Source organism: Lagenorhynchus albirostris, chromosome 2 (assembly GCF_949774975.1).
Source record: "Lagenorhynchus albirostris chromosome 2, mLagAlb1.1, whole genome shotgun sequence".
Taxonomy (NCBI): domain Eukaryota; kingdom Metazoa; phylum Chordata; class Mammalia; order Artiodactyla; family Delphinidae; genus Lagenorhynchus; species Lagenorhynchus albirostris.
Window position 1 is genome coordinate 51,572,575 of NC_083096.1, and position 22,952 is coordinate 51,595,526.

Below are 22,952 nucleotides of genomic sequence, written 5' to 3' on the forward strand. Positions count from 1 at the left end.
CACACAAACAACAAAAGTTCATCAAGAAGAAATGAATAACCTAAATGACCTTATATTTATTAAGGAATTGAATTTGAAGTGATCTTCCCACAAAGAAAAGTCCAGGTCCAGATGGCTTCTCTGATGAATTGTACCAAAAGTACAAAGAAGAAATAATACCAATTGTACACAAACTCTTCCAGAAAATCAAAAAAGAAAGAAATACTTTACACAACACATACTATGATGTCAGCACATTCTAAAACCTAAGCCAGAGAAATAACACAAGAAAACTACACACCAATATTCCTCCAAGAATATAGATACAAAATTCTTTAACATAATTTTAGCAAATCGAATCAAACAAATCAAGCAACATATAAAAAGATAATACATCAAAGGGTTTATGCAAGAATGGCAAGTTGGTTTAAGGCTCAAAAATCAGTGTAATTAGGGAATTCCCTGGCGGTCCAGTGGTTAGGACTTGGTGCTTTCACTTGTGGTGGCCCGGGTTCAATCCCTGGTCAGGGAACTAAGATCCCCCAAGTCTCACAGCCAAAAAAAAAAAAAAAATTGTAATTATTATTAGACTAAAAAAGAAAAACTATATGATCATCCCAATAGATGCAGAAAATGCATTTGACAACATCCATTACTGACTGAAAAAAAACTATCAAGAATAGAAATAGAAAGGGATGTCTTAAAATTGGTAAGGGCATCTACGAAAACACAAACTTAAAGCTAACATCACACTTAAACAGTAAAAGACTGAAAGCTTTCCTTTTAAGATCAGGAAGTCAAGGATGTCTGCTCTCACCACTTCTATTAAACGTTATCCTGGAGATTCTAGCCAGTGTAATCAGGCAAGAAAAGCTAATAAAAGGCATCCTGATCCGAAAAGAAGTAACATTCTTTATTTACAGACATTATATATGATCCTCTGTATAAAAAACCTAATAGAATCTACAAAATACCCACTAAAAATAACAAGTGAATTTAGCAAGGCTGCAGGATAGAATGCAAAAATCTATTATAGTTCTATATACTAGCAACAAATAATTAGAAACTAATTTTTTTAATATACTATCTACAACATCATCAAAAATTGTAATATACTTAGGGGTAAATCTAACAAAAGATGTGCAAGACCTGCACACTGAAGGCTTTGCAGAGAAAAATTTTAAAAGACAAAATACAGAGATGTACTGTTATTAATATTATTAAAATATTAATTCTCCCCAAATTGATCTATAGATTCAACACAACAACAATCAAAATCCCAGCAGGCTTTCTGTATAAAATTGACAAGATGAGTCTAAAATTCATTCAGGCATGGAAATGATCTAGAATAGCTTAAATAACTTTGAAAAAAGAAAAACAAAGTTAGAGGATTTATACCTGACTTCAAAACTTACTAGAAATCTATAGTAATCAAAATAGTACGCTTGTGAATCAGGATAGACAGTAGAAAGACAGAATATACCAAAGACCAGATGTAAACCCCCATGTATATTTGATCTTCAACAAAGGTACAAAAGCATTTGAGTGCAGAAAAAACAGTCTTTTCAACAAATGGTGCACGAACAATTAGATATCCATATTTTTAAAAGTAAATCTCAATCCTTATTTTGCACTATAGACAAAAATAAAATCAAAATGGATCACAGACCTGAAATTATAAAACTTTTAGAAGAAAACACAGGAGAAAATCTTTACAACCTTGGACTAGACAAAACTTTCTTATGTAAAATATGAAAAGCACAATCCACAAAAGGAAAAGAAAATATTCATCAAAATTAAGAACTACTATTCTTTGAAGACAGTGTTAAGAGTATGATTAGGTAAGTCACAGAACGGGAAAAAGCAACTGCAAATCACATATCTGATTAATGACTTGTATCCAGAATACAGAAACAACTTATATAAACTCAATAAGGCACACCCAATCTATTTTTTTACTGAAGTATAGTTGATTTAAAAGTTGTGTTAATTTCTGCTACACAGCAAAGTGACTCAGTTAGACATATATATACTCTTTTTTATATTCTTTTCCATTATGGTTTATTCCAGGACATTGAATACAGTTCCCTGTGCTATACAGCAGGACCTGTTGTCCATTGACAAACCCAATTTAAAAATGGACAAAAGATTTGATTTGACATTTCACTAAAGAAGACAGATGTCTGATAAGCATACGAAAAGATGCTCAACATTACTAGTCATCGGAAAAATGCAAATTAAGACCACTTTGGATATTGCTACACATCTCCTACAAGGGCTTAAATTAAAAAGACTGACCATACCAAGTGTTGGTAAGGCAGTAAAACTGGAACTGTCATATCCTGCTGGTGGTAAAATGACACAAGCACTTAGGACAACAGTTATGGCAGTTTCTTAAAATGTTAAACATAAACCTACCATATGACCCAGTCATTCTACTCTTAGGTATCTGCCCAAGAGAAATAAAAGTATATGTCTATACAAAGACTTGAACGCAAATGTTCACAGAAGCTTTATTTGTCATAGCCAAAAAACTGGAAACAACCCAAATGTTCAACAAAAGGTGAACTGATAAATAATCATGGAATATCTACAGTGGCATACTACTAGATAATACAAATAAATTAACTGTTGATACATGCCACAACATGGATGAATCTCAAAATGTGCTGAATGACAGAAGCCAGACTAGAAGTAAGTGTATGTTATATGACTTCATTTATATAAAGTTCTTGAAAATCCAAACTAACCCATTAAAAACAAAAAGCAGTTTAGTGGTTGTCTGGTGATGCGGTGGTGGGGATTGAGCAGGAAGATTACAAAGGGATGCAAGGAAATTTTTAGAGGAAATAGACGTCCATTTTCTTGATTGTGGTGATGGTTTCATAGTTATTTATATATTCCAAAACATATCAAATTATACTTTAAATATGTTAGTTTGTTGTATGTCAAATATATTATATCAAATTGGTTTTTTTAAGACGTATGAATTAGATCAGAATGTAACACTATAACTCACTTCCCACTGCTATAATGCCCATAACTCAAAGAATCACAGATTTTGAAGAACTGCAATTCATTAGTAGGAAAGTTAAATTTCAGAACTGGTTCACAGTTTGCTGTGTTTAAATCATGCTTTAAGTTTCTGAGTCCTTGAAATACAAACCTTAGGATATGTTTAAACTACAAAGCATATGCACCATAAAGATAACCAGGTTCAAGAGGAACTAAGATAAAACAAATCAGGAATGATGAGAGGCCAGTGTTCCTGGGCTTTTGGAAAAGAACATGTGAATTCTAAAAATATCCTAAAATGTCTCTTATATGGCCAAGCTCTGATCAATGCTTGGGTTTCCCTGGCTCTATGAAAGTGGATTCTCTTTTCAGAATTTCTGATATCAAAGGGGAGGGGCACTTGAAGTGTAAATCCTAGAATAAAGCTATGCCCCCAGATGAATATGTTTCATGGTTCTTATGATCGTGTGGTCTCTTATTTTTTTTTTTTTTTTTTTGCGGTACGCGGGCCTCTCACTGTTGCGGCCTCTCCTGTTGCGGAGCACAGGCTCCGGACGCGCAGGCTCAGCGACCATGGCTCACGGGCCCAGCCGCTCCGTGGCATGTGGGATCTTCCTGGACCGGGGCGCGAACCCGTGTCCCCTGCATCGGCAGGCGGACTCTCAACCACTGCGCCACCAGGGAAGCCCATGTGTGGTCTCTTAAATTTCAGTATTCTCACTGGCTTGGTCAAACATCAATAATAGGCTGACAAAGGCATTATTGGGGAAAAAACACTATTTTTATATTTTGTATTACTGCTAAAAATACATAAATTTTAGATCACAAATAGACTTTGTGTAACCTTTTTTAAATATAGAAATATTCACACCACTCACCCACATACAGCTTCCTCATGTTGTCTACAGTTAATAAAACTTGGACACCTCTACGAAGATGTTCAATAGCATCATGACATCCAAAGCATATCCAGCACATCAAATGTCATTATTTTATAGTTACGGTGCTGTATAAAACACATAGGTAAACTTCAAGGTTCAAATTAACAAATATCACAGTGAATGCTTTTTATAATAAGAGTTTAAGGTTCTTATATATGAGAAACGAAATTATACAGTAGTTAAGAACACAGACTCAAGACTGAACTGCCTGAGTTCAAATCTCACACTAGCCACTTACTTGCTCCATAACCTTGGCCAAGTTCCTTTATATGTCTACGCCTCTGATCCCTCATCTATAAAATGAGGTTAATAATAGCATCTACCTCATAGGGTAGTTATGAAGATTAAATAAATTAATAGGCCTAAAGAACCTCGAACTGTGCCTGGCTCATGGTAAGCAGCCAAGAAGTTTTACATTATTGTTGTTGTTATAATCATGCTTATGATTGTCACTGTTATTAGAGTTAAGATTACTATATAGGATAATTAACACTTATCACTGATAATTTGAAAAATACAAATATATCTACTAAGAATTAATATAAAAGAAGGATTTGAATAGACATTTCTCCAAAAAACATATACAAATGGCCAATAAGCCCATGAAAAGATGCACGGCATCACTCATCATGACGGAAATGAAAATCAAAACCACAATAAGGGTACTTCCCTCGTGGGAATGCAGGGGATGCGGGTTCCATCCCTGGTCAGGGAACTGAGATCCCACATACCGTGGGGCAACTAAGCCCGCACGCCACAACTACTGAGCCCATGTGCCACAACTAGAGAGCCTACATGGCACAACTACTGAGCCCTGGTGCTCTGGAGCCTGCACACCACAACTAGAGAGCCCACGTGCCACAACTACAGAGCCAGAGTGCTCTGGAGCCCAAACACCACAACTAGAGAGAAGTCTGCGCACCGCAACAAAGATCCCACGTGCTGCAACTAAGACCCGATGCAGCCAAATAAATAAAATAATTAATTAAAAAAAAAAACCACAGTGAGATATCACTTCTCACTGACTAGGATGGCTTTAATAAAAAAGAAAGGAAAATAACAAGTGTAGGCAAGGATGTGGAGAAATTGTAACCCTGTGCAATGCTGGTAGGAATGTAAAAAGGTGCAGATGTTGTGGAAAAGTGGCAGTTTCTCAAAAGTGGGTATAGATAGTGGTGAGGGTTACACAACTTTGTGAATATATTTAATGTCACTGAATTGTACAGTGAATTGGTTACTCTCTCTAGCATCCTCACTTTTATTCCTTCAGTTCACCAATAAAGAACTCAATACCCATTCTTACCTACAAGGCTCCAAAAAAGGCAGAGAAGCTAGGATAAGACATACTGCTAAATTCTAAGAGAACTTAGAAAAGCATAAAGATGCTACTTTGATAACTCGTGATAGGGACTTCCCTGGTGGCGCAGTGGTTAAGACTCCACGCTCCCAATGCAGTGGGCCCAGGTTCAATCCCTGGTCAGGGAACTAGATCCCACATGCATGCTGCAACTAAGAGTTCACATGACACAACTAAGGACCCCTCGAGCCGCAACTAAGGAGCCCGCCTACTGCAACTAAGACCCAGCACAACCAAATAAATAAATATATTTTTTTAATTTATAAAAAATAGCTCGTGATATATTTTAACACAACTATATTAAACTGGAAACAGTAACTATGAACTTGGATAACAGAGATGGGATAATTTTTCCCAAAAAAGTACTGGATTGTAACTCAGTTCCAATCTTACTCAGATTCCAATATAACTTCACCAAGAATCTTTAAATCACTAACTTTACATGATTACTTCCCAATAAAATGGAGAAAAGACTTATCATTTTTCATAAATTTATTGAAAAAAATACAGGGTATTTTCAGACTGTAGAAAAAAAGCAACTTTGTAAAAAGGTATCATTTTATAGAATATGCTCACAGGTAAATGGAATAACATTACTGGTTATATAAGTGAAACATTATCATTGCCAGTTATGCTACAGGCAAAGAAAGATTACCGGCTTCACAAGGTAACAGGACTATTTCTCAAGGTATGACAATCAAGATGTACATCAAAAACATAACCTAAAAGTGCAAGTAACTAAAAATTTCCTCAAACTGATTTAGGGGGTGCTTGAAAAAGAATGACTTAGGACTTTCTGACCTGAATAAAACAACAAGAAATATGGCCATATTAAATCCTCTAGAGAATCTTTCTATTTCAATAGGAATCACCACATATGATATTGTTCTTTCTTAACCATGTTATCAAACAAGATTCAAAAATTAGCAAATAAATCTTCATTTCTCTAAAAATGAAAACTACTATGAAGTCTTTATGAAGCCAGAAAATACTAAGAGTAGAGTCATTTTTTAGATTTGAACCACGTCTTTTTTTAGTTGGTAGCTACTATGCTGGACATCTTTTTCAGGTTCATTGATACAGGCTAATCACCAACCACTGGGCAAAACTGGCCCATTTCAAAATAGGAACGTGCACTAGAAAGACCTTGGGTTTCCTCACTCGGGAGTATTCTTGAAATCTACAAATACATAGAAAATTGTAGAGTCAAGCCTAAGGAAATCATGGGAACAAGATACTTATATAGTATATCCTGCCCAAATTTAAATCAAACAAAATCTCCTACAAACTTCCACAATATTAACTGGATACAGGATTCTTCATTTCACTCAAACTGCTCTATGTCACTATTAAAAGTTAAGCTACTTTGTTCCTTTCTAAGTGTGCTCCTATTACATGCTAAACAAATGACTAATGGATAAAAGAAAATTTGGGTATGATTTCAACTATATAGCATTTTGGAAAAGGCAAAACTACAGAGGCAGTAAAAACATCAGTGGTTTCCAGGAGTTAGCTGGGTAGTGGGTAAGAAGAGATGAACAGACAGAGCACAGAGGGTTTTTAAAGCAGTGAAAATACTCTGTATGGTCCATAATGGTGGATACATGTCATTTTACATTTGTGCAAACCCACAGAATGTACAACACCAAGAGTAAACCCTAATGTAGACTTTGGGTAAAAATGATGTGTTAATGTAGGTTCATCAACTGTAATAAATGTGCCAGTCTGATTGGGGATGTTGATAATGGGGGAGGCTATGTATGTGTGGGAACTGGGGATATATGGGAAATCTGTTATCTTCCTCTCGTTTTGCTGTGAAACTACATCTGCTCTAAAAAAAATTAAGTCCTTAAAAAAAAAAAAAGAAAATTTGGTTAACTGCTTAATGGTCTATACAAACTACGCTTTTTCAAAACAATTCCTATTCCTGCCCTTTTTTTTGAAGAAAATATTTTAAATTACTTTTGTCATTAATGTTAGTTCTTGTTGCCATTCCTCAAATTTGGCTTTGACATTATAAACTTCCCTAGAACATACCTAAATGAATCCCACGCTAAAAACTCAGCATTAACACAGTGCTATATAAGGTATACACCTCAGTCATTCATCCAGCTAAAACTAAATGAACCTATATTCAAATCACTGATGTCAATTCCTTCTAATACTCTGAGAAACAAAGAGTAGAAGGAGGACACGATCAGCTGAGATGAAAGCCGCCAACTATGTTCTTCTTAGAGTATCTAGAACATTATGCATCTGTGTCAGGTCATTTCAGTTGGAGAGTCTAACGTAGTATAAATAAGGCCACGGTCATGGATTTGACCTTTAGCCCACCAACTGCTTTGACTCTATACTCATGCTCCCCTCATTCACCTGGAAATATGCCATTAATCAAAGGGAGTACCATTGAGGAAAAACACTCAGTTTTGAAGGTCAGTCTTATAAACATTAGAACTCTGAGCACATTTAACATGTGCTAAATAACGTTTAAGGCACTACATGAAATCTATACAAACATACTTCAATATGTTGAAAGTAGCAATACAGAAGTAGGACTTAAAATTATGAGCCATACTTTCATATACTCGTGGCAAGAACTGCTTTCCAAGAAGGTCACACAAATTTGGCACTAAGTCTCAGGCCTTTAAAAACATACTCTTCTAGGAATTCAGCCTAAGGAAACAGAAGTTCAAAGACTTATGCACAAAGAGAATCAATAGACTGCTAATATAAAATTTTTGAAAAATGTTAATGTTTAAAATAGGATAATGGTTAAATCAGTTACGTTCAATTAGTCATTAACAAATTATATTTTCATATAAGCCTCAGTAATAAAGCTGTGTGATACTGGCACATGAACATAGACAGACCAACAGAACATAATAGAAAATCTTGAAATAAATCAAAATGTATATGGCAATCTAATGAAAGATAAAGGAGTCATCTTAAATCAGTGGGGAAAAATTAATTATTCAATAAATGGTGCTAGGATAACTGGAAAGCCATCTTTCTAAAAGTGAAATTGTATCTGTATCTCATACTTTATACCAGGATGAATTCTAAATGGATCAAAGGTTTAAATGTAAAAATAAAAACAAGAAAGTACTAGACAAACCATTATTATTTTATAACCTCAGAATAGGAAAGGCCATTCTAACTAGGACATAAAACCAAAAAGCCATAAGATTGATACATTCGGGACTTCCTTGGCAGTCCAGTGGTTAAGAATCTGCGCTTCCACTGCAGGGACACAGGTTCAATCCCTGGTCAGGGAACTAAGATCTTGCATGCCACGCAGTGTGGCAAAAAAAAAAAAAGGAAGAAGAAGAAGAAGAAGAAGAAGAAGATTGATACATTCAACTGCATAAAAATAATTTCCTCATAGAGGAAAAGAAAAAAAAAGATAAATGAAAATACCGGCAACTCATGGCAGACAAAGGGCTCTTAATATACTAAAAGTTCCTGCAAATGACTAAGAAAAAGATCCAACAACCCAATAAAAATGGGCAAAAGATATGTACAGTCACAATAAAAGGTATATTTAAATGGCTCTGTAAGATATTCAATCACACGTAATATAAGATTTGAAAGAATAAAATTAAACTAAGACTAATTTTTTAGATTGTCACATTAAAAATCCTTGATAATTCCCTATGTACGGGGAGATGGGCATTCTCATACCTTGCTGGAGAAATATAAATAGGTACAAGCCCTAAGAAGAGCAATTTGGGAATATCTTTCAAAATTACAAATACATCTATCTTTGACCTAGCAATTCCATGAATTTTTGTTATAGATATACACAAGCAAAATGGCTTATATCCAAGATTATTCATGCACTATCACTTGCACCAGCAAAATGTGGGGATTGGTTTAATAAATTATGATTCATCCAAGCATCATGCAGCCATAAAAAGAATGAGGAACCACTTTATAAATGGACAGGAAAATATATCCAAGATATATTAATAAGTGTGTGTGGAGGGGAGATGCGAGGGAGGAATAACACAAACTCCAGATCAATTCCTATAATGGGTTAACAATTCTGTAAAAAAGGAGAAAAAAGCATATACACAGTAAAAACTATGATACTATCAATTCAGATACTAAGCAATTAACAACTGGCTCCAGACCCCCAGAACACCCAACCAACTTCCTTTGGGGGTTTGTTCCAGTCACTTCATTAACCTCACAAAAAAATGACCCAGCCTTTTTTTTTTTTTTTTTTGGCCATGCGGGATCTTAGTTCCCTGACCAGGGATTGAACCTGTGACCTCGGCAATGAAAGTGCAGAGTCCTAACCACTGGACCACCAGGGAATTCCCAAACCCTGAATTTTTTTAAACTACATTTCTTGGATCCCACTCTTGGCAGAGTTTTTACCTATCTATCTATCTATTTCTATATGCCTGGAATAGGTATGGAAGCATACACAAAAATTTCCAACATTTATTCATTGTGTGGGAGGGAAATGATTGCCTGCCAGATGGCAAGTGAGGGGTGGGGAGGAGGGGTGAGAGAGACCTCATGACATATCCTTTTATACCTTTTGAATTCTGAAAGAAGGAAATGTATTTCCTATTTTTAAAATTACATTTAAAAATAAAAATATATTTGAAAAAATTTTAAAGATTTTCAAAGCCATAAGAAAATATGCTATTAGAAAAAGGCAGGATATAAAATAGATGCAGTATGATACCAAATATGTACAAACAAGTATATCTGTACACAGAAAAAACTGGAATAAAATATTAAAGGAAGAATTATCTCTAAGAGGTGGAATTATAGCTGATTTTAATTTTCTTTGGCTTTTCCTATAATTCAAATTCTTTACATTAAGCATGGATTACATTCATAATTAGGAAAATAGTATTAAATTTTTAATAATATGAATCAGAGAGGTTAGAAATTAAAAGGGAGGTATAAAGCTACTAAGGATTATCCAGGATTCTAAGGATCATAAATGAAACATTCAAATTTCCTCAAAACATCACTCCAATGGCAGAATAAAGAATTTAGGAAAAGATCTAATCTGTCCTCTAATCTACCTCCTAAGGATCACTATGAGATTATTCTCATCCTCCTACTTTCTGGATGTTTTGACCGTTTTTGTTTTCTGTTACCTAGGTAATGGTACTTCCAGCATTTCCCTTAAAGACTGTGAAACTAACAATCTGGTATTTCTCACTGACCTTCAGCTTTGAAAGGCCATCTCCCTAAGGGAAAGCAGTAAGATCTAGAAGCTATAACAGGAGGCTGAGGAATCTGAGGTTAAGAGTTCTAATCCTGACAAACTGTGGAATTTGTCTCCAATTTTGGGAATAAGCTAAATTTCCTGAGTCAGTTTACTTAATGAGGAAACTTAAAAGATTATTTTGAAAAATATTTAGGACTATCAACTTTTTACACTTTTTAACTCTTCACACTATTCTTCTGAACTCTGTTTTCTTGCCTCATGTTAAATTTTTCCTCTCTAAATTTTCACTCTTCCAAACAGTATCTGCAAGTGTTACCAATGTCTTAGACTTATGAGCAGGGAGGGGATACTTTTAGAAAGCCTACTGTAAATGACACAACATGAACAGAACTTGAGCCAAGTTGAAGACAATTTATGGGGGAATAAGAATGCAATCAGGATCTAAACTGGACCCTTATGAGCAAAGTGGCCACAGACAACCAATTAATGTAACTACATTGAGTAAGGGAAGGTAAAACTCAAGACTCCTAACACCTGAACCCTGCTGATAGAGATAGGAAGATGATAACTTCTATGTCACAGGGCAGCAAATGAAGTTTTGTCATGCTTGCTTTCAAGGGCTCAATTTTTATTTCTTTTGTTTACCGTATTCCCTCCAACCCCATTGAGCTGGGCCTCAGGACATCTTTTTTTCCCTACTATTTACATATCATGTACTTCTTGATGGCTGCCTTCCACAAGAAAACCAGCTACATTAAACTTGTAAAAGGTTCTCTACCAACAGGTCTTGAGAAGCACTTGATAGCCTTTGGGAAGAAACAAACATCAGAGAGCAATTATCCCTGTGCCAAGGGCGGAGTGCCCTCAGCACACTTCAAACTCCTCCTCCTGGTTAACAAGACCGAACACCTCTCTAGTTACTTAAAAGTTATTCCAATAGGGTGGGACAAGGGAGCAGACAGCTGAATTTTTTCTGGATTAACTCAGTCATTAGTTCAATGCTTTTTTGTGGTTCACCTACTTAAAAGGTGATCAAATCACTTTGTGCTACTCCAGAGAGCAACTGCTAAAAACAATTACATAAACCATCCACTTCAATTTACCTTATCCTTCTTTCTAATAAAACAAAGTGTAAGAAACCACTGCCTTGCTACCATTTCTTCAGTAATCTCAGTAAAGCCTACTTTGTCATATGAATCCCTTTTGTTTTCCTTAGCAAATCAGAAAATTTTATTTCATTCATCATAAATAGGATACAACTGTACATCTTTTTTTTTTTTTTTTTTTTTTTTGCGGTACGCGGGCCTCTCATTGTCGTGGCCTCTCCCGTTGCGGAGCACAGGCTCCGGACGCGCAGGCTCAGCGGCCATGCCTCACGGGCCCAGCCGCTCCGCAGCATGTGGGATCTTCCCGGACCGGGGCACGAACCCCTGTGCCTTGCATCGGCAGGCGGATTCTCAACCACTGCGCCATCAGGGAAGCCCTGTACATCATTTTTTAAAGTGCATACACTGAATCTTATTATCTGAAGAAGATAAAGGCAATCCTTATAAACAAACTATTCTCAGATAAACAGGGGCAATCTAGAACTTCATATTATTTACATCAGAGAATTTGTACAGATCCTCAATTCCATACCGGCAATTCCTAAACCCAAAAAGCTCTGAACACTCTTTTTTCATAACTTCTCTAGCAGTAAAATCTGACCTGCACTGACACCATGCTATGTATAGTGTTAAACAATACTTAGCATGAATGTCCATTTGTTTAATTGCAGAACTATTAACATGACTGATGTTGCTCCACACACCACTAGGGGGGTTATATCACTATATATACCATATTTTCTAAAATCAGAAGTTTTGAATTTTGAAACACTCTAATCGAAACAGTTTTGGACAAGGGATTGTGGATGTATAGTTTCTATTCTGCAAAAGTATTTTCGTTCTCTGAAAATGAAATAGCAATAAACCAACATGATAGAGGGTAGAAAAATACTAAGATGTTGTAAAGGAAATTGTCCACCATCTAAAACATTAGTAGAATACATAATTTAAATGAGATACATAAATTTTCTCTTGAAGGAAAAAAAGGAGGGCTATTTGAAATCAATATAATTTAAAATAAACAGTATATACCTAGGCCTTCTTGGAAGTTCTCTTTAATTTCAGTGGAGAACTGTCTACTCCTACTGTGTATAAAATGTATTGGAGATTATGGGAAAATGATGTGTCAACACTCAAAGTCATCCTTGAGTATTTCTTTTTTAATGAATGGGCTTAAATATATTTTTTTAATATCTATTTATTTATTTGGCTGTGCTGGGTCTTAGTTGCCGCATGTGGGATCTTTAGCTGTGTAGTGCAGGATCTAGTTCCCGACCAGGGATTGAACCTGGGCCCCCTGCATTGGGAGCCTGAAGCCTTAGCCACTGGACCGCCAGGGAAGTCCCCATCCTTGAGTACTGAACTCAAGCTTAAGATCCCAAGGATTCCTAAAACATTAATACTCATTTGTAAAAGTTCAATTAATAGTATTTGAGGAAATTAAAACACTTAAGTAACATGAACATGTTTTGGGATATACTGAATACATAGTCACTGATTTTCTTCTGGCAATCAATTAGCTAGAGCACATAAAACTTCTAGTCTTGGTTGAGCAATTTCACTTATCTACATGTTACCACAAAACAGGAGTCATGGGGTGCATATATAAGACGTGTAAGAATGAGTGATTTGCGGGACTTCCCTGGTGACACAGTGGTTAAGAATCCGTCTGCCAATGCAGAGGACATGGGTTCAAGCCCTGGTCTGGGAAGATCTCACATGCTGCGGAGCAACTAAGCCAGTGTGCCACTACTGAGCCTGCATTCTAGAGCCTGCGAGCCACAACTACTGAAGACCACATGCTACAACTACTGAAGCCCGCACACCTAGAGCCCGTGCTCCGCAACAAGAGAAGCCATCGCAATGAGTAGCCCGCGCACCGCAACGAAGAGTAGCCCCCGCTCGCCGCAACTAGAGAAAGTCCACGTGCAATAACGAAGACCCAATGCAGCCAAAAATAAAATTAATTAATTTAAAAAATAATAAGTATTTTTTTAAAAAAAAGAATGAGTTGCTGAGAATATTCAAAGTGAATTATGCTAAGAACTTTCTGTATAAGGCCAGTGAGTTAGTCATAACTAATTCATACTAGACCAAAATAAAATAACTTCCTGGACTTGTTACTGGTTGCAACATTTTAAGTAAACATAGAAACATGTTCTCTAAAAATGCAATAAAATATACTTTTTTAATTAAATCATCCTTTGTTTTAATTTATGAAGTATAAGCAATATTACTTACTATAACCAGATAAGACTTCTGCCCCGTCAACTCATAACCAGTTCATGAGAAATTCTTACCAAATTCCCATTGCCATATTTCTAGAATTGTATTATATTTGATGCAGTATGATTAATTTCCTTTTTCTTCTGCTTGCTGAAATAGTACCAGCCTTTAGAAATTTTCCAGGAGGTCCCTATCAATCATTAATAAACAATGAGCTATATATTAGCTTAATGGTAGGCAATAATGTTGATGTTATTTTATTAACTGAATATTTTAGATAAGTCCTGCCCATACTATTATAATTAAAAACAATATGGTTTCTTGGTGATCACTTCATCATGAGAACTATATTTCCCCTCTAGCTATTTAAAAGCACATCTGTGCATACACCTGCAGATCTGTTGTACTGATGGGTGCAGAGCTCCAATGCGGGCACTGCTGGAGACTGGTATCTTTAATTTCCCCCAAATAGTGCCCTTCACTCACCATCCATTCATGGTAAAGTAGTTAATTTTAACGTCCTCATTGTTTACCAGAAAGCAGAGACAGTGAGGCTGGCTTTGCCGTTCCCGTTTCCTTTTGCTGGGCTGCTGAGCTTTTTCAGCCAATTGACTTCACTTTGAGGCTATAAATATCTGAAAAATGTTCTGCATTTGATGCTCTTGGATTCTGCATCCATATTTAGCTGTTTGTGGCATGCCTTTGTTTAAGCTACTCTACCACCCATACAGTCAGTCAGGTTGAGATCTGGATGGTCAAAGGACAGATGGATCAACATTCAGCACACACTGACTTACCGTGGGGGAGGCATCGATCTGCTAGACACTGTGACAATGAAGGGAGTGGCAAGATAGGAATACAGAGATAAACAAGACAGATTCCCTGGTGTCAAAAATATTATAGTCTTGACGGGCATGGGCACAACTTATAATAATATTGGAATAAAACAAATGAAACACTTTGCAACTAAAAGAAAATGAAGAATAGCACAGCATAACTATTTTCTCTTGGCTGTGTCTCAAAAATGTGCATTTGTTTGTGTTCTAAATATAGGTCTACATATTATAAAGCTCTGGACATATTCCAAAAAGTTTGTAATCATGACAATACACACAACTCTGAATATAGGTATAATCCACCAAAGAGCCAGACCTATCAGCAGCAAACTCAAAACAGTGCCCAGTCTTCAAATTTTGTGAGGCAAACTAATAAAATATTGTTTCCAAAAGTTTCTGTAAGTAAATAAATAAAATAAAAGTTTCTGTTAAGATATTTGGGGAGAGGGGTTACTTCTGTTCTTCTTGTTCGTTTGCATACTGATTTCAAACCTTAAGTATATTGAAGAGGATATAAACCATAGCCAGAAGCCAGGAGCACTTAATACAGCTCCTTACTTTGCATCTTATCTTTAAAACCCACAGGTCTATTCTAGGTTAGGTCTCAAAACTGAATGAGCTAGATCTGAGATCCCCATTCCCACCTTCCTATCTTGTGAAAACATTCCAAACAAATATACATCTGCCCTCAACATTCCTTCTTTCAAAACTCAGTTCATTGATCTTTTGATAAAAGTGCTCCCCAGAATCCTGATAGTCATGATTTAAATGTATTAAAGGCTTGCTTGATGCCTGGCCCCAAGAGTCAGGGTGGAATTGGGAGGCAAAGTTGTAGGTTAAATAATAGGGTAGGCCATAGAATCAGAAAACTCAAACTAAAATGTACCATAGATACAATTACTCCAGATTCCACATTTTATGTAGAAACCTAGACCCATGGACTTAAAATTACTTGCCCAAAGTTAAACAACAATTTGTGGCAAGGCCAGAATGAAAACCCAGGTTCTCAACCCCCAGTTGCATGCTCTAGACTAGTTTCTGGATTTCTTTAAAAAACGTTTGAGTACACTCATCAAAGTCTCTTTCAATTGTGTAAAAGAACCTTGATGTTCCAAAACAATCAGGATTTTGAACACACAAAACAAATAAACAAGAAAACCAAAACGAACTGTTTTCCAAATTGATTTTCTACATTCTATTTTTTTTACTTCAAAGCTTTTCAAAGAGCTATACAACAGGCAACTTAAAAACTAGCTAAGGACATAGAAAAGCCAAGAGTCATTCAGATAGTTTTGGAATATTTACATCAAACTAAAGACAATAAAGTAGTACCCAAGATGAGCTGCCTTAGAGGAAGGAAAGTAGCAGTACTAAACAGTAAATAAAACTTCTGGTTAATTGATAGGGAAGACAAAAAAGTTACAATGCAGTAGAAAGTCTGCAAATTGGCTTTGAAATGCACACTATATATGTGTGTGTGAGAGAGAATATATATTTAAGAATATACACACAAACCTAGCCCTAGGAATGGACTACAAAAACAAGCGCATAGGTTTATGAGTTATATGCAAAGAAGGTAGTTAATACTAAGTCTAGAAAATCCAGACAGAATCGTTTGACACTGAAATACTGAATTGTCATATATACATATTCTTGCAGTTAACAAGGCCCTATCTCTAACTTCATATAAAAAACAATATGCAAAAGAAGTGTATAAGGACAGAAAGGATAGAATAGGAAAAAGTTGTAACCACAATATACTCTAATTCAAGCTCAATTTCAGATTCCCACCAATCTTTGTTATAAACCATCGGCTAAGTAGGAACAGCAGGTGGGTGGAAAAATCAGGCACTAAAGTTTTTAATCTGCTGAGAATGAACTGGGTGACCTTGCATCATCTCCCACTTCTTTGCTTTAATTCTTTCAGTTAATTAAAATAACATCAAGAAACATTTATAAACATCCAGCAAAATACAATTAAGAATTGGTTATAAAAATTGATGGATTTTTAGAACTACAAGGACCATTAAGAGATTATTTAATCCAATCCACTCATTTTACAGAAGAGGAATGAGACGTCAAAAAAGTGACCTGCTCTGCTCCAAATCACATAGCCATGTAGTGGAAGAACTGAGACCAAAATTCAGATCTCTGGACTCCCAGTTCTATGATCTTTCTCATGGTGATAGACTTAAAGTCTTGAAATCAACTGAACTATCCAGGAAGACAACTTCAAAGTCACAGTCACTCTTGAATACTAAACACATACCCTGTTCAGGATGAAAAAAAAAAAAACAAAACATAATGTACTTGATCACTAACGGGCTTAGATGCACATGACTGCAGGATAACATCTTAACATTGTGTTGATCTCAGGTGCTTCAAATTTGCCATCTTATACTCAGTCACATTACTAATGTCTTTTATAGTCCTGTGAGCTAAGTGATAAACACCTTGACGTTTCAATATTTTGGAAAGCCACAGCTCAGTCCTGAATGCCAGGCTATAAATCCTTGGGCTATGGGTTTTCAAAACCAGCATGGTTTTAATGCTGCCACAAGGCTCGCCCTAATAGAATCTCATCATTCAGTTTTAATTAAAGAGGTGGTTACTAGGAATGCAGAAAGGGAAAGTTTTAGTGTGTTCATCACTTTTTAACTTGCTGAGTAGCAACCCAGTCACTTTACAAAGAGCACCAGAAACAATAGTGCAATCCGAAACAATCCACACCCCTTGGACTAAATGCTTGCCTTTGGAGAGTGAGGTTCAGAAAGAGGTTATAGAATTAGACTGTTCCCACCAAATAAATGCTTCTGATTTTTATTTTATTATCTTAACCTCTGCTAAGCTGTTTCATAATATCTTAGTTCCCAGCCTTGCCTCACTCCAGAGAAAGCAGTGAAACGCCATTCATTTGATTTCACGGTGTGTTCTTCTTGAAGATCAGCTGACACTTCCCCTGAAGTCACCACCTGAGAATTAAGTCTACATAGCCCAACTCCACCTTAAATGTACTGCAGGTACCTGAAAAGGTCCAAAGACCATACTGAGTCACATCTCTCTCCTCAAGTCCTAGTCTGGAGAAACTTGTCAAAAATGCACCCCAGACCAAAAGGGATGTGGGAAACGGACCCAGGATGAATGGGGACTGAGAACAGGACTGAGACCAGGGAATGAATTTCAACCTGAGCAAAGACACAAAACATCAGCCTCTAAGACGGCCTTTGGTCCTTACCGTACACCCGGACCCAGCTCTGTTGCTGGCACACGGACTCCAGAAAGATCCGATCCAACATGCCACCGGCCACGGCCCCACTGACCGGGACAACAGCGTCCAGCTCCTCCGGGGGGAGCGGCGAGTCGGACTCCAGTCCCGGGAACATCTCCGGCCAGGAGAGCGCCTCCGCGGCTCCTCCGGACGACAGGGAGAGCTCCATGGTGCCCCTGAGGGACAAGGCGGCGGCGGCGGGGCGGGCGCGCAGCTCCGCGCCCTGCCTGCGGGAAGGGGAGGAGGAGAGCGCAGCAGCGGGGGCAAGGACCCGAGAGGCAGCCGGCGCGGACGCGGCTCACCTCCTTCCCCGCCGCCCACTGCCCGCGGCTCGGGCGCTGCTGCCCACCTGCAGCCGGCGGGCGGGACCCAGCCCGGGAGGCGGATCCAGCGTGGCCCCGGGTGGGGGTGGGTCCGGGCTCAGGTATGGGTCCCTCCCGGGAGGGGACGTGGAAAGACCCGGGAGGGGCGGCTCGCCCGCCCGCCCCCTCGGAGCCGCCTTTCTGTGCCCCAGCCGGCGTCACCCGCGGGCCGATCCGGCCGGGGCTGGGGATGGAGTGGGGCCAGACAGGGCTGGGCTGGGGGCGTCGCCGCCAGGGGCCGCCCCCTTTGACCGGCTCCCGCCGCCGCCGCCGCCGCCGCCGCCGCCGCCGCCTCAGGGGCTCCGAGTCTCCACTCCCTCACCCCTGGGTGAGGGGGCGGGGAAGGCGGTGGCCCCGGGTTCTCGCCCGCCAGTCCTCAGCACCCACCCCAGGAATGAGCCGGCCCGCCCCTCTAACTCTCAGGCCAAGGCTCTCGCCGCTGCTCGGGGTCCGGCTCCGACTCCGCGGCGGATCCCACAAGCCCGGCTGCCGCGGCTGTGGCGGCGGCAGGCGGCATCCCAGGGTGATAGGCCGGAGTAATCGAGGGCCGAGAGCCAAGCCGCGTGTGCAGTAGAGTAACGAAGCGGAGGAGGAACTGCCGCCGAAGGCAGGAAAAATCGGACCCCGAGTTATTCATCCAGCCAGTCCCGCCTACTTTCCAAATACCCTCTCCGCCACCGCCCTGCAGTGCGTTTCCCGGTCTACCAGTCTTCCCAGCTGCTTCTTGAAGTGGAGCCGGCGTGGAGAGGCGGGGTGGAAAAGGGGTGCGGGAAATTTAAAAAGAAAGGAAAAGAGCTTCCCTTTCCCCTTTTCCCACCCTTTTCCTTGTATGTATGCATTTATGTCTTTATTTATTTGGACCAACATTTCTTTCTCATTGGACGGAGAGATTGGAGATGCTGCTTTATTTTACAGTCACCCTAGGGGAAAAGCTTCCTTCCTTCCCAGAGAGGAGAGTTGGCAGCGGGGTCTGGGATTGTGGACTGTGTGGGGACCACGCTCTGCGACCTGTCCGCACTAAAGCTGGATTTGTCATCGGTTTAGAATAGCATGGTTAAGAAGTGTGGTGTGGATGGATGGACGGGCCTCGCAAACACATGAAATGCTCTCAAAAGCCTAGTATTAACCAAACGTGTTTCTCTTTTTTTGCCTTCGATCTTTGTGCAATATGTTGGCTTTTTTACCGAGGTCCCTAATGATGTCACTTGCGTTTTATTTTTGGTCTATCTGTAGACTGTCTCCCTTGACCTTGGGTTTAATTTTATGCCCACCCAAGGCAATATTCACCAGTTCAGATTTGAGTTGCTGGAAAAGTAATAATTATGATTTTAAAATTGAAAAGTAACAAACAGTGTCTTGCACATAGTAGGTCTCCAACAATGTTTCTTGAACATGGCTGCATAAAACCTAGCAAGGGTTCCATAAGTATACATTGCGTTGTTCTTTGTTTTTAAACTCCTTTTGGGGGCGGTGTTTAGTGTTTGTCCCCCGTTTCTCCCTACTTGGCACAAAGAGACGGGTCTACAAGGGGACATTTTTGTTTTCTGTATTGTTTGGGCTTATCAAGAGGTATGAGGAGGCGTTTTGTAATTTTCTCTAAACTGTTATTTAGAGTAACAGTATTTCACAACAGGAAGTAACCTTAGAAAGAATCTCATCCTGCCTCCTGTTTAACAGGTGAGAAAACTGAGGAACAGCCATGTTACCTGGCAAATCAACCACCAATACAGATAGGTCTGCAATGCTTCAGTGATATTGGTTACTTCAACTTCTTTCCCTCAAAAACCTTTTGTGATTAAGCTTGTTGATATGTGGCTTGGTGATGTATTGAAGTGATCATTTCCAGTATCTAGAACCCTGATTTCTTACTATCTGACACCATAGTCAGACTTCCAAGTCTAACCATCGTATCCCTCAGTGTTTGGACAAAAGAAAGTGTTGAAGCTAGAGATTTAGAGCCCTGCACTGAATAGAGCTAGAGCATTTTTATTTACACTAAATTACTGTTGAAGTCATGGTAACAGAAGTCAGGGACTTCCCTGGTGGTCCAGTGGTTAAGAATCTGCCTGCCAGTGGTGCTGGGAAAACTGGACAGGTACATGTAAAAGTATGAAATTAGAACACTCCCTAACACCATACACAAAAATAAACTCAAAATGGATTAAAGACCTAAATGTAAGACCAGACACTATCAAACTCTTAGAGGAAAACATAGGCAGAACACTCTATGACATAAATCACAGCAAGATCCTTTTTGACCCACCTGCTAGAGAAATGGAAATAAAAACAAAAATAAACAAATGGGACCTAATGAAACTTCAAAGCTTTTGCACAGCAAAGGAAACCATAAACAAGACCAAAAGACAACCCTCAGAATGGGAGAAAATATTTGCAAATGAAGCAACTGACAAAGGATTAATCTCCAAAATTTACAAGCAGCTCATGCAGCTCAATATCAAAGAAACAAACAACCCAATCCAAAAATGGGCAGAAGACCTAAATAGACATTTCTCCAAAGAAGATATACAGATTGCCAACAAGCACATGAAAGAATGCCCAACATCATTAATCATTAGAGAAATGCAAATCAAAACTACAATGGGATATCATCTCACACCAGTCAGAATGGCCATCATCAAAAAATCTAGAAACAATGCTGGAGAGGGTGTGGAGAAAAGGGAACCCTCTTGCACTGTTGGTGGGAATGTAAATTGATACAGCCACTATGGAGAACAGTATGGAGGTTCCTTAAAAAACTAAAAATAGAACTACCGTATGACCCAGCAATCCTACTGCTGGGCATATACCCTGAGAAAACCATAATTCAAAAAGAGTCATGTACCAAAATGTTAATTGCAGCTCTATTTACAATAGCCAGGACATGGAAGCAACCTAAGTGTCCATCAACAGATGAATGGATAAAGAAGATGTGGCACATATATACAATGGAATATTACTCAGCCATAAAAAGAAACGGAATTGAGTTATTTGTAGTGAGATGGATGGACCTAGAGTCTGTCATACAGATTGAAGTAAGTCAGAAAGAGAAAAACAAATACCTTATGCTAACACATATATATGGAATCTAAGAAGAAAAAAAAAAGTCATGAAGAACCTAAGGGCAAGACGGGAATAAAGACACCTACTAGAGAATGGACTTGAGGATATGGGGAGGGGGAAGGGTAAGCTGGGAAGAAGTGAGAGAGTGGCATGGACATATATACACTACCAAACGTAAAATAGCTAGCTAGTGGGAAGCAGCTGCATAGCACAGGGAGATCAGCTCGGTGCTTTGTGACCACCTAGAGCAGTGGGATAGGGAGGGTGGGAGGGAGGGAGACACAAAAAGGAAGAGATATGGGAACATATGTATATGTATGACTGATTCACTTTGTTATAAAGCAGAAACTGATACACCATTGTAAAGCAATTATACTCCAATAAAGATGTTAAAAAAAATAATGATAATAAATGCATGTATGGGCACTGAAGAAAAAAAAAAGAATCTGCCTGCCAATGCAGGGGACACAGGTTAGAGCCCTGGTCCGGGCAGATCCCACATGCTGCGGAGCAACTAAGCCCGTGCACCACAACTACTGAGCCCGCGTGCCACAACTACTGAAGCCCGCATGCCTAGAGCCCGTGCTCTGCAACGAGAGGCCACCTCAATGAGAAGCCCGTGCACCGCAACTAGAGAAAGACTGCATGCAGCAACGAAGACCCAATGCAGCCAAAAATTTAAAAAAATGAAGAATCCATCTTCAACGCTTATTTCAATCTCTGGTCGGGGAACTGAGATCCCACATGCCGCGGGCAACTAAGCCCACGTACCACAACTGGAGAGAAGCCCACATGCCACAACTAAAGCTCCAGCAAGCGGCTGCAAAGACCCAACACAGCCGAAAATAAATAAATAAATATTAAAAAAAAAAAAAGAAGAAGAAGAAAGAAAGAAGTCAGAGAGCAAGGGAATAATGGGCATCAGATGTACAAATTTGGGCATCTCTTTATTAGTCACTATATAAGGAATTTATTTACCCAAGCAGTTATTTCAAAGCAGCATTAGGAGTGGTGTATGAAACATTCACAGTGGTTTTTTTTTTTTCTTTTTCCTAGCTTGCTCTCTCATTAGCGTCATTCATTGTTGAGCTGAAGAAAAAAGCTTCTGCCAATCCCCAGTAATCCTACTTGCTGCATCCAGTTTCCCCAAATCCCAGTTCTTCCTTCACTTCCCCGTTCTGACCCCAGACTGGCTTCAGTGGTTATCTAGTTGCTTAAGTAACAGTATGTCTGGAATGTATCTAATGTTTATAATTTAAAGAGAAAATACTTTCACAACCTGAACAATAATTCTGTGAGATAAGCCTAACCAGTGTTTTTTAAAATCATCATTTAGCCAATGAAAAAACTTGAAGCATAGAATTGTATTAAGCAACCTACATAAAGTAACATAGCTAGTTCATAGATTAAAACCCCAGTTTCCTAATTTTTTAATTCACTGATGGATCTGGATTCCTTAAGGGGTTTCCCCCCTTTGGTAGGTAGAATTGTTCTAACAGTTGTGGAACCAAAAGTAAACATTTCATGGTTTTTGTAAATTATTATCACTTAAGAAAAATATTGAAGAAAAATAAAATGAACAAAAGTGTTAAACCAATCGGCATT

The 22,952-nt window shown here is 38.6% G+C and overlaps 1 protein-coding gene and 1 non-coding gene across 4 annotated transcripts in view; both read right to left on the reverse strand.

Annotated features, from left to right (window-relative positions):
* Positions 1-18,340, reverse strand: part of RASAL2 (RAS protein activator like 2) — a 379,074-nt gene extending 360,734 nt beyond the window's left edge. For 2 of the 3 annotated variants that reach the window (XM_060132683.1, XM_060132674.1), the window contains exon 1: positions 17,893-18,226. In XM_060132683.1, coding sequence (XP_059988666.1) covers positions 17,893-18,094 — 202 coding nt within the window. In that variant the 5' untranslated portion in view covers positions 18,095-18,226. Of the gene's footprint in view, positions 1-17,892 lie in introns of all 3 variants that reach the window. The other variant, XM_060132692.1, reaches the window with a different exon arrangement.
* Positions 9,539-9,611, reverse strand: TRNAE-UUC (transfer RNA glutamic acid (anticodon UUC)). The gene has a single exon. It is a non-coding gene; the product is annotated as a tRNA-Glu (tRNA).
* Positions 18,341-22,952: the final 4,612 nt, after the last annotated feature.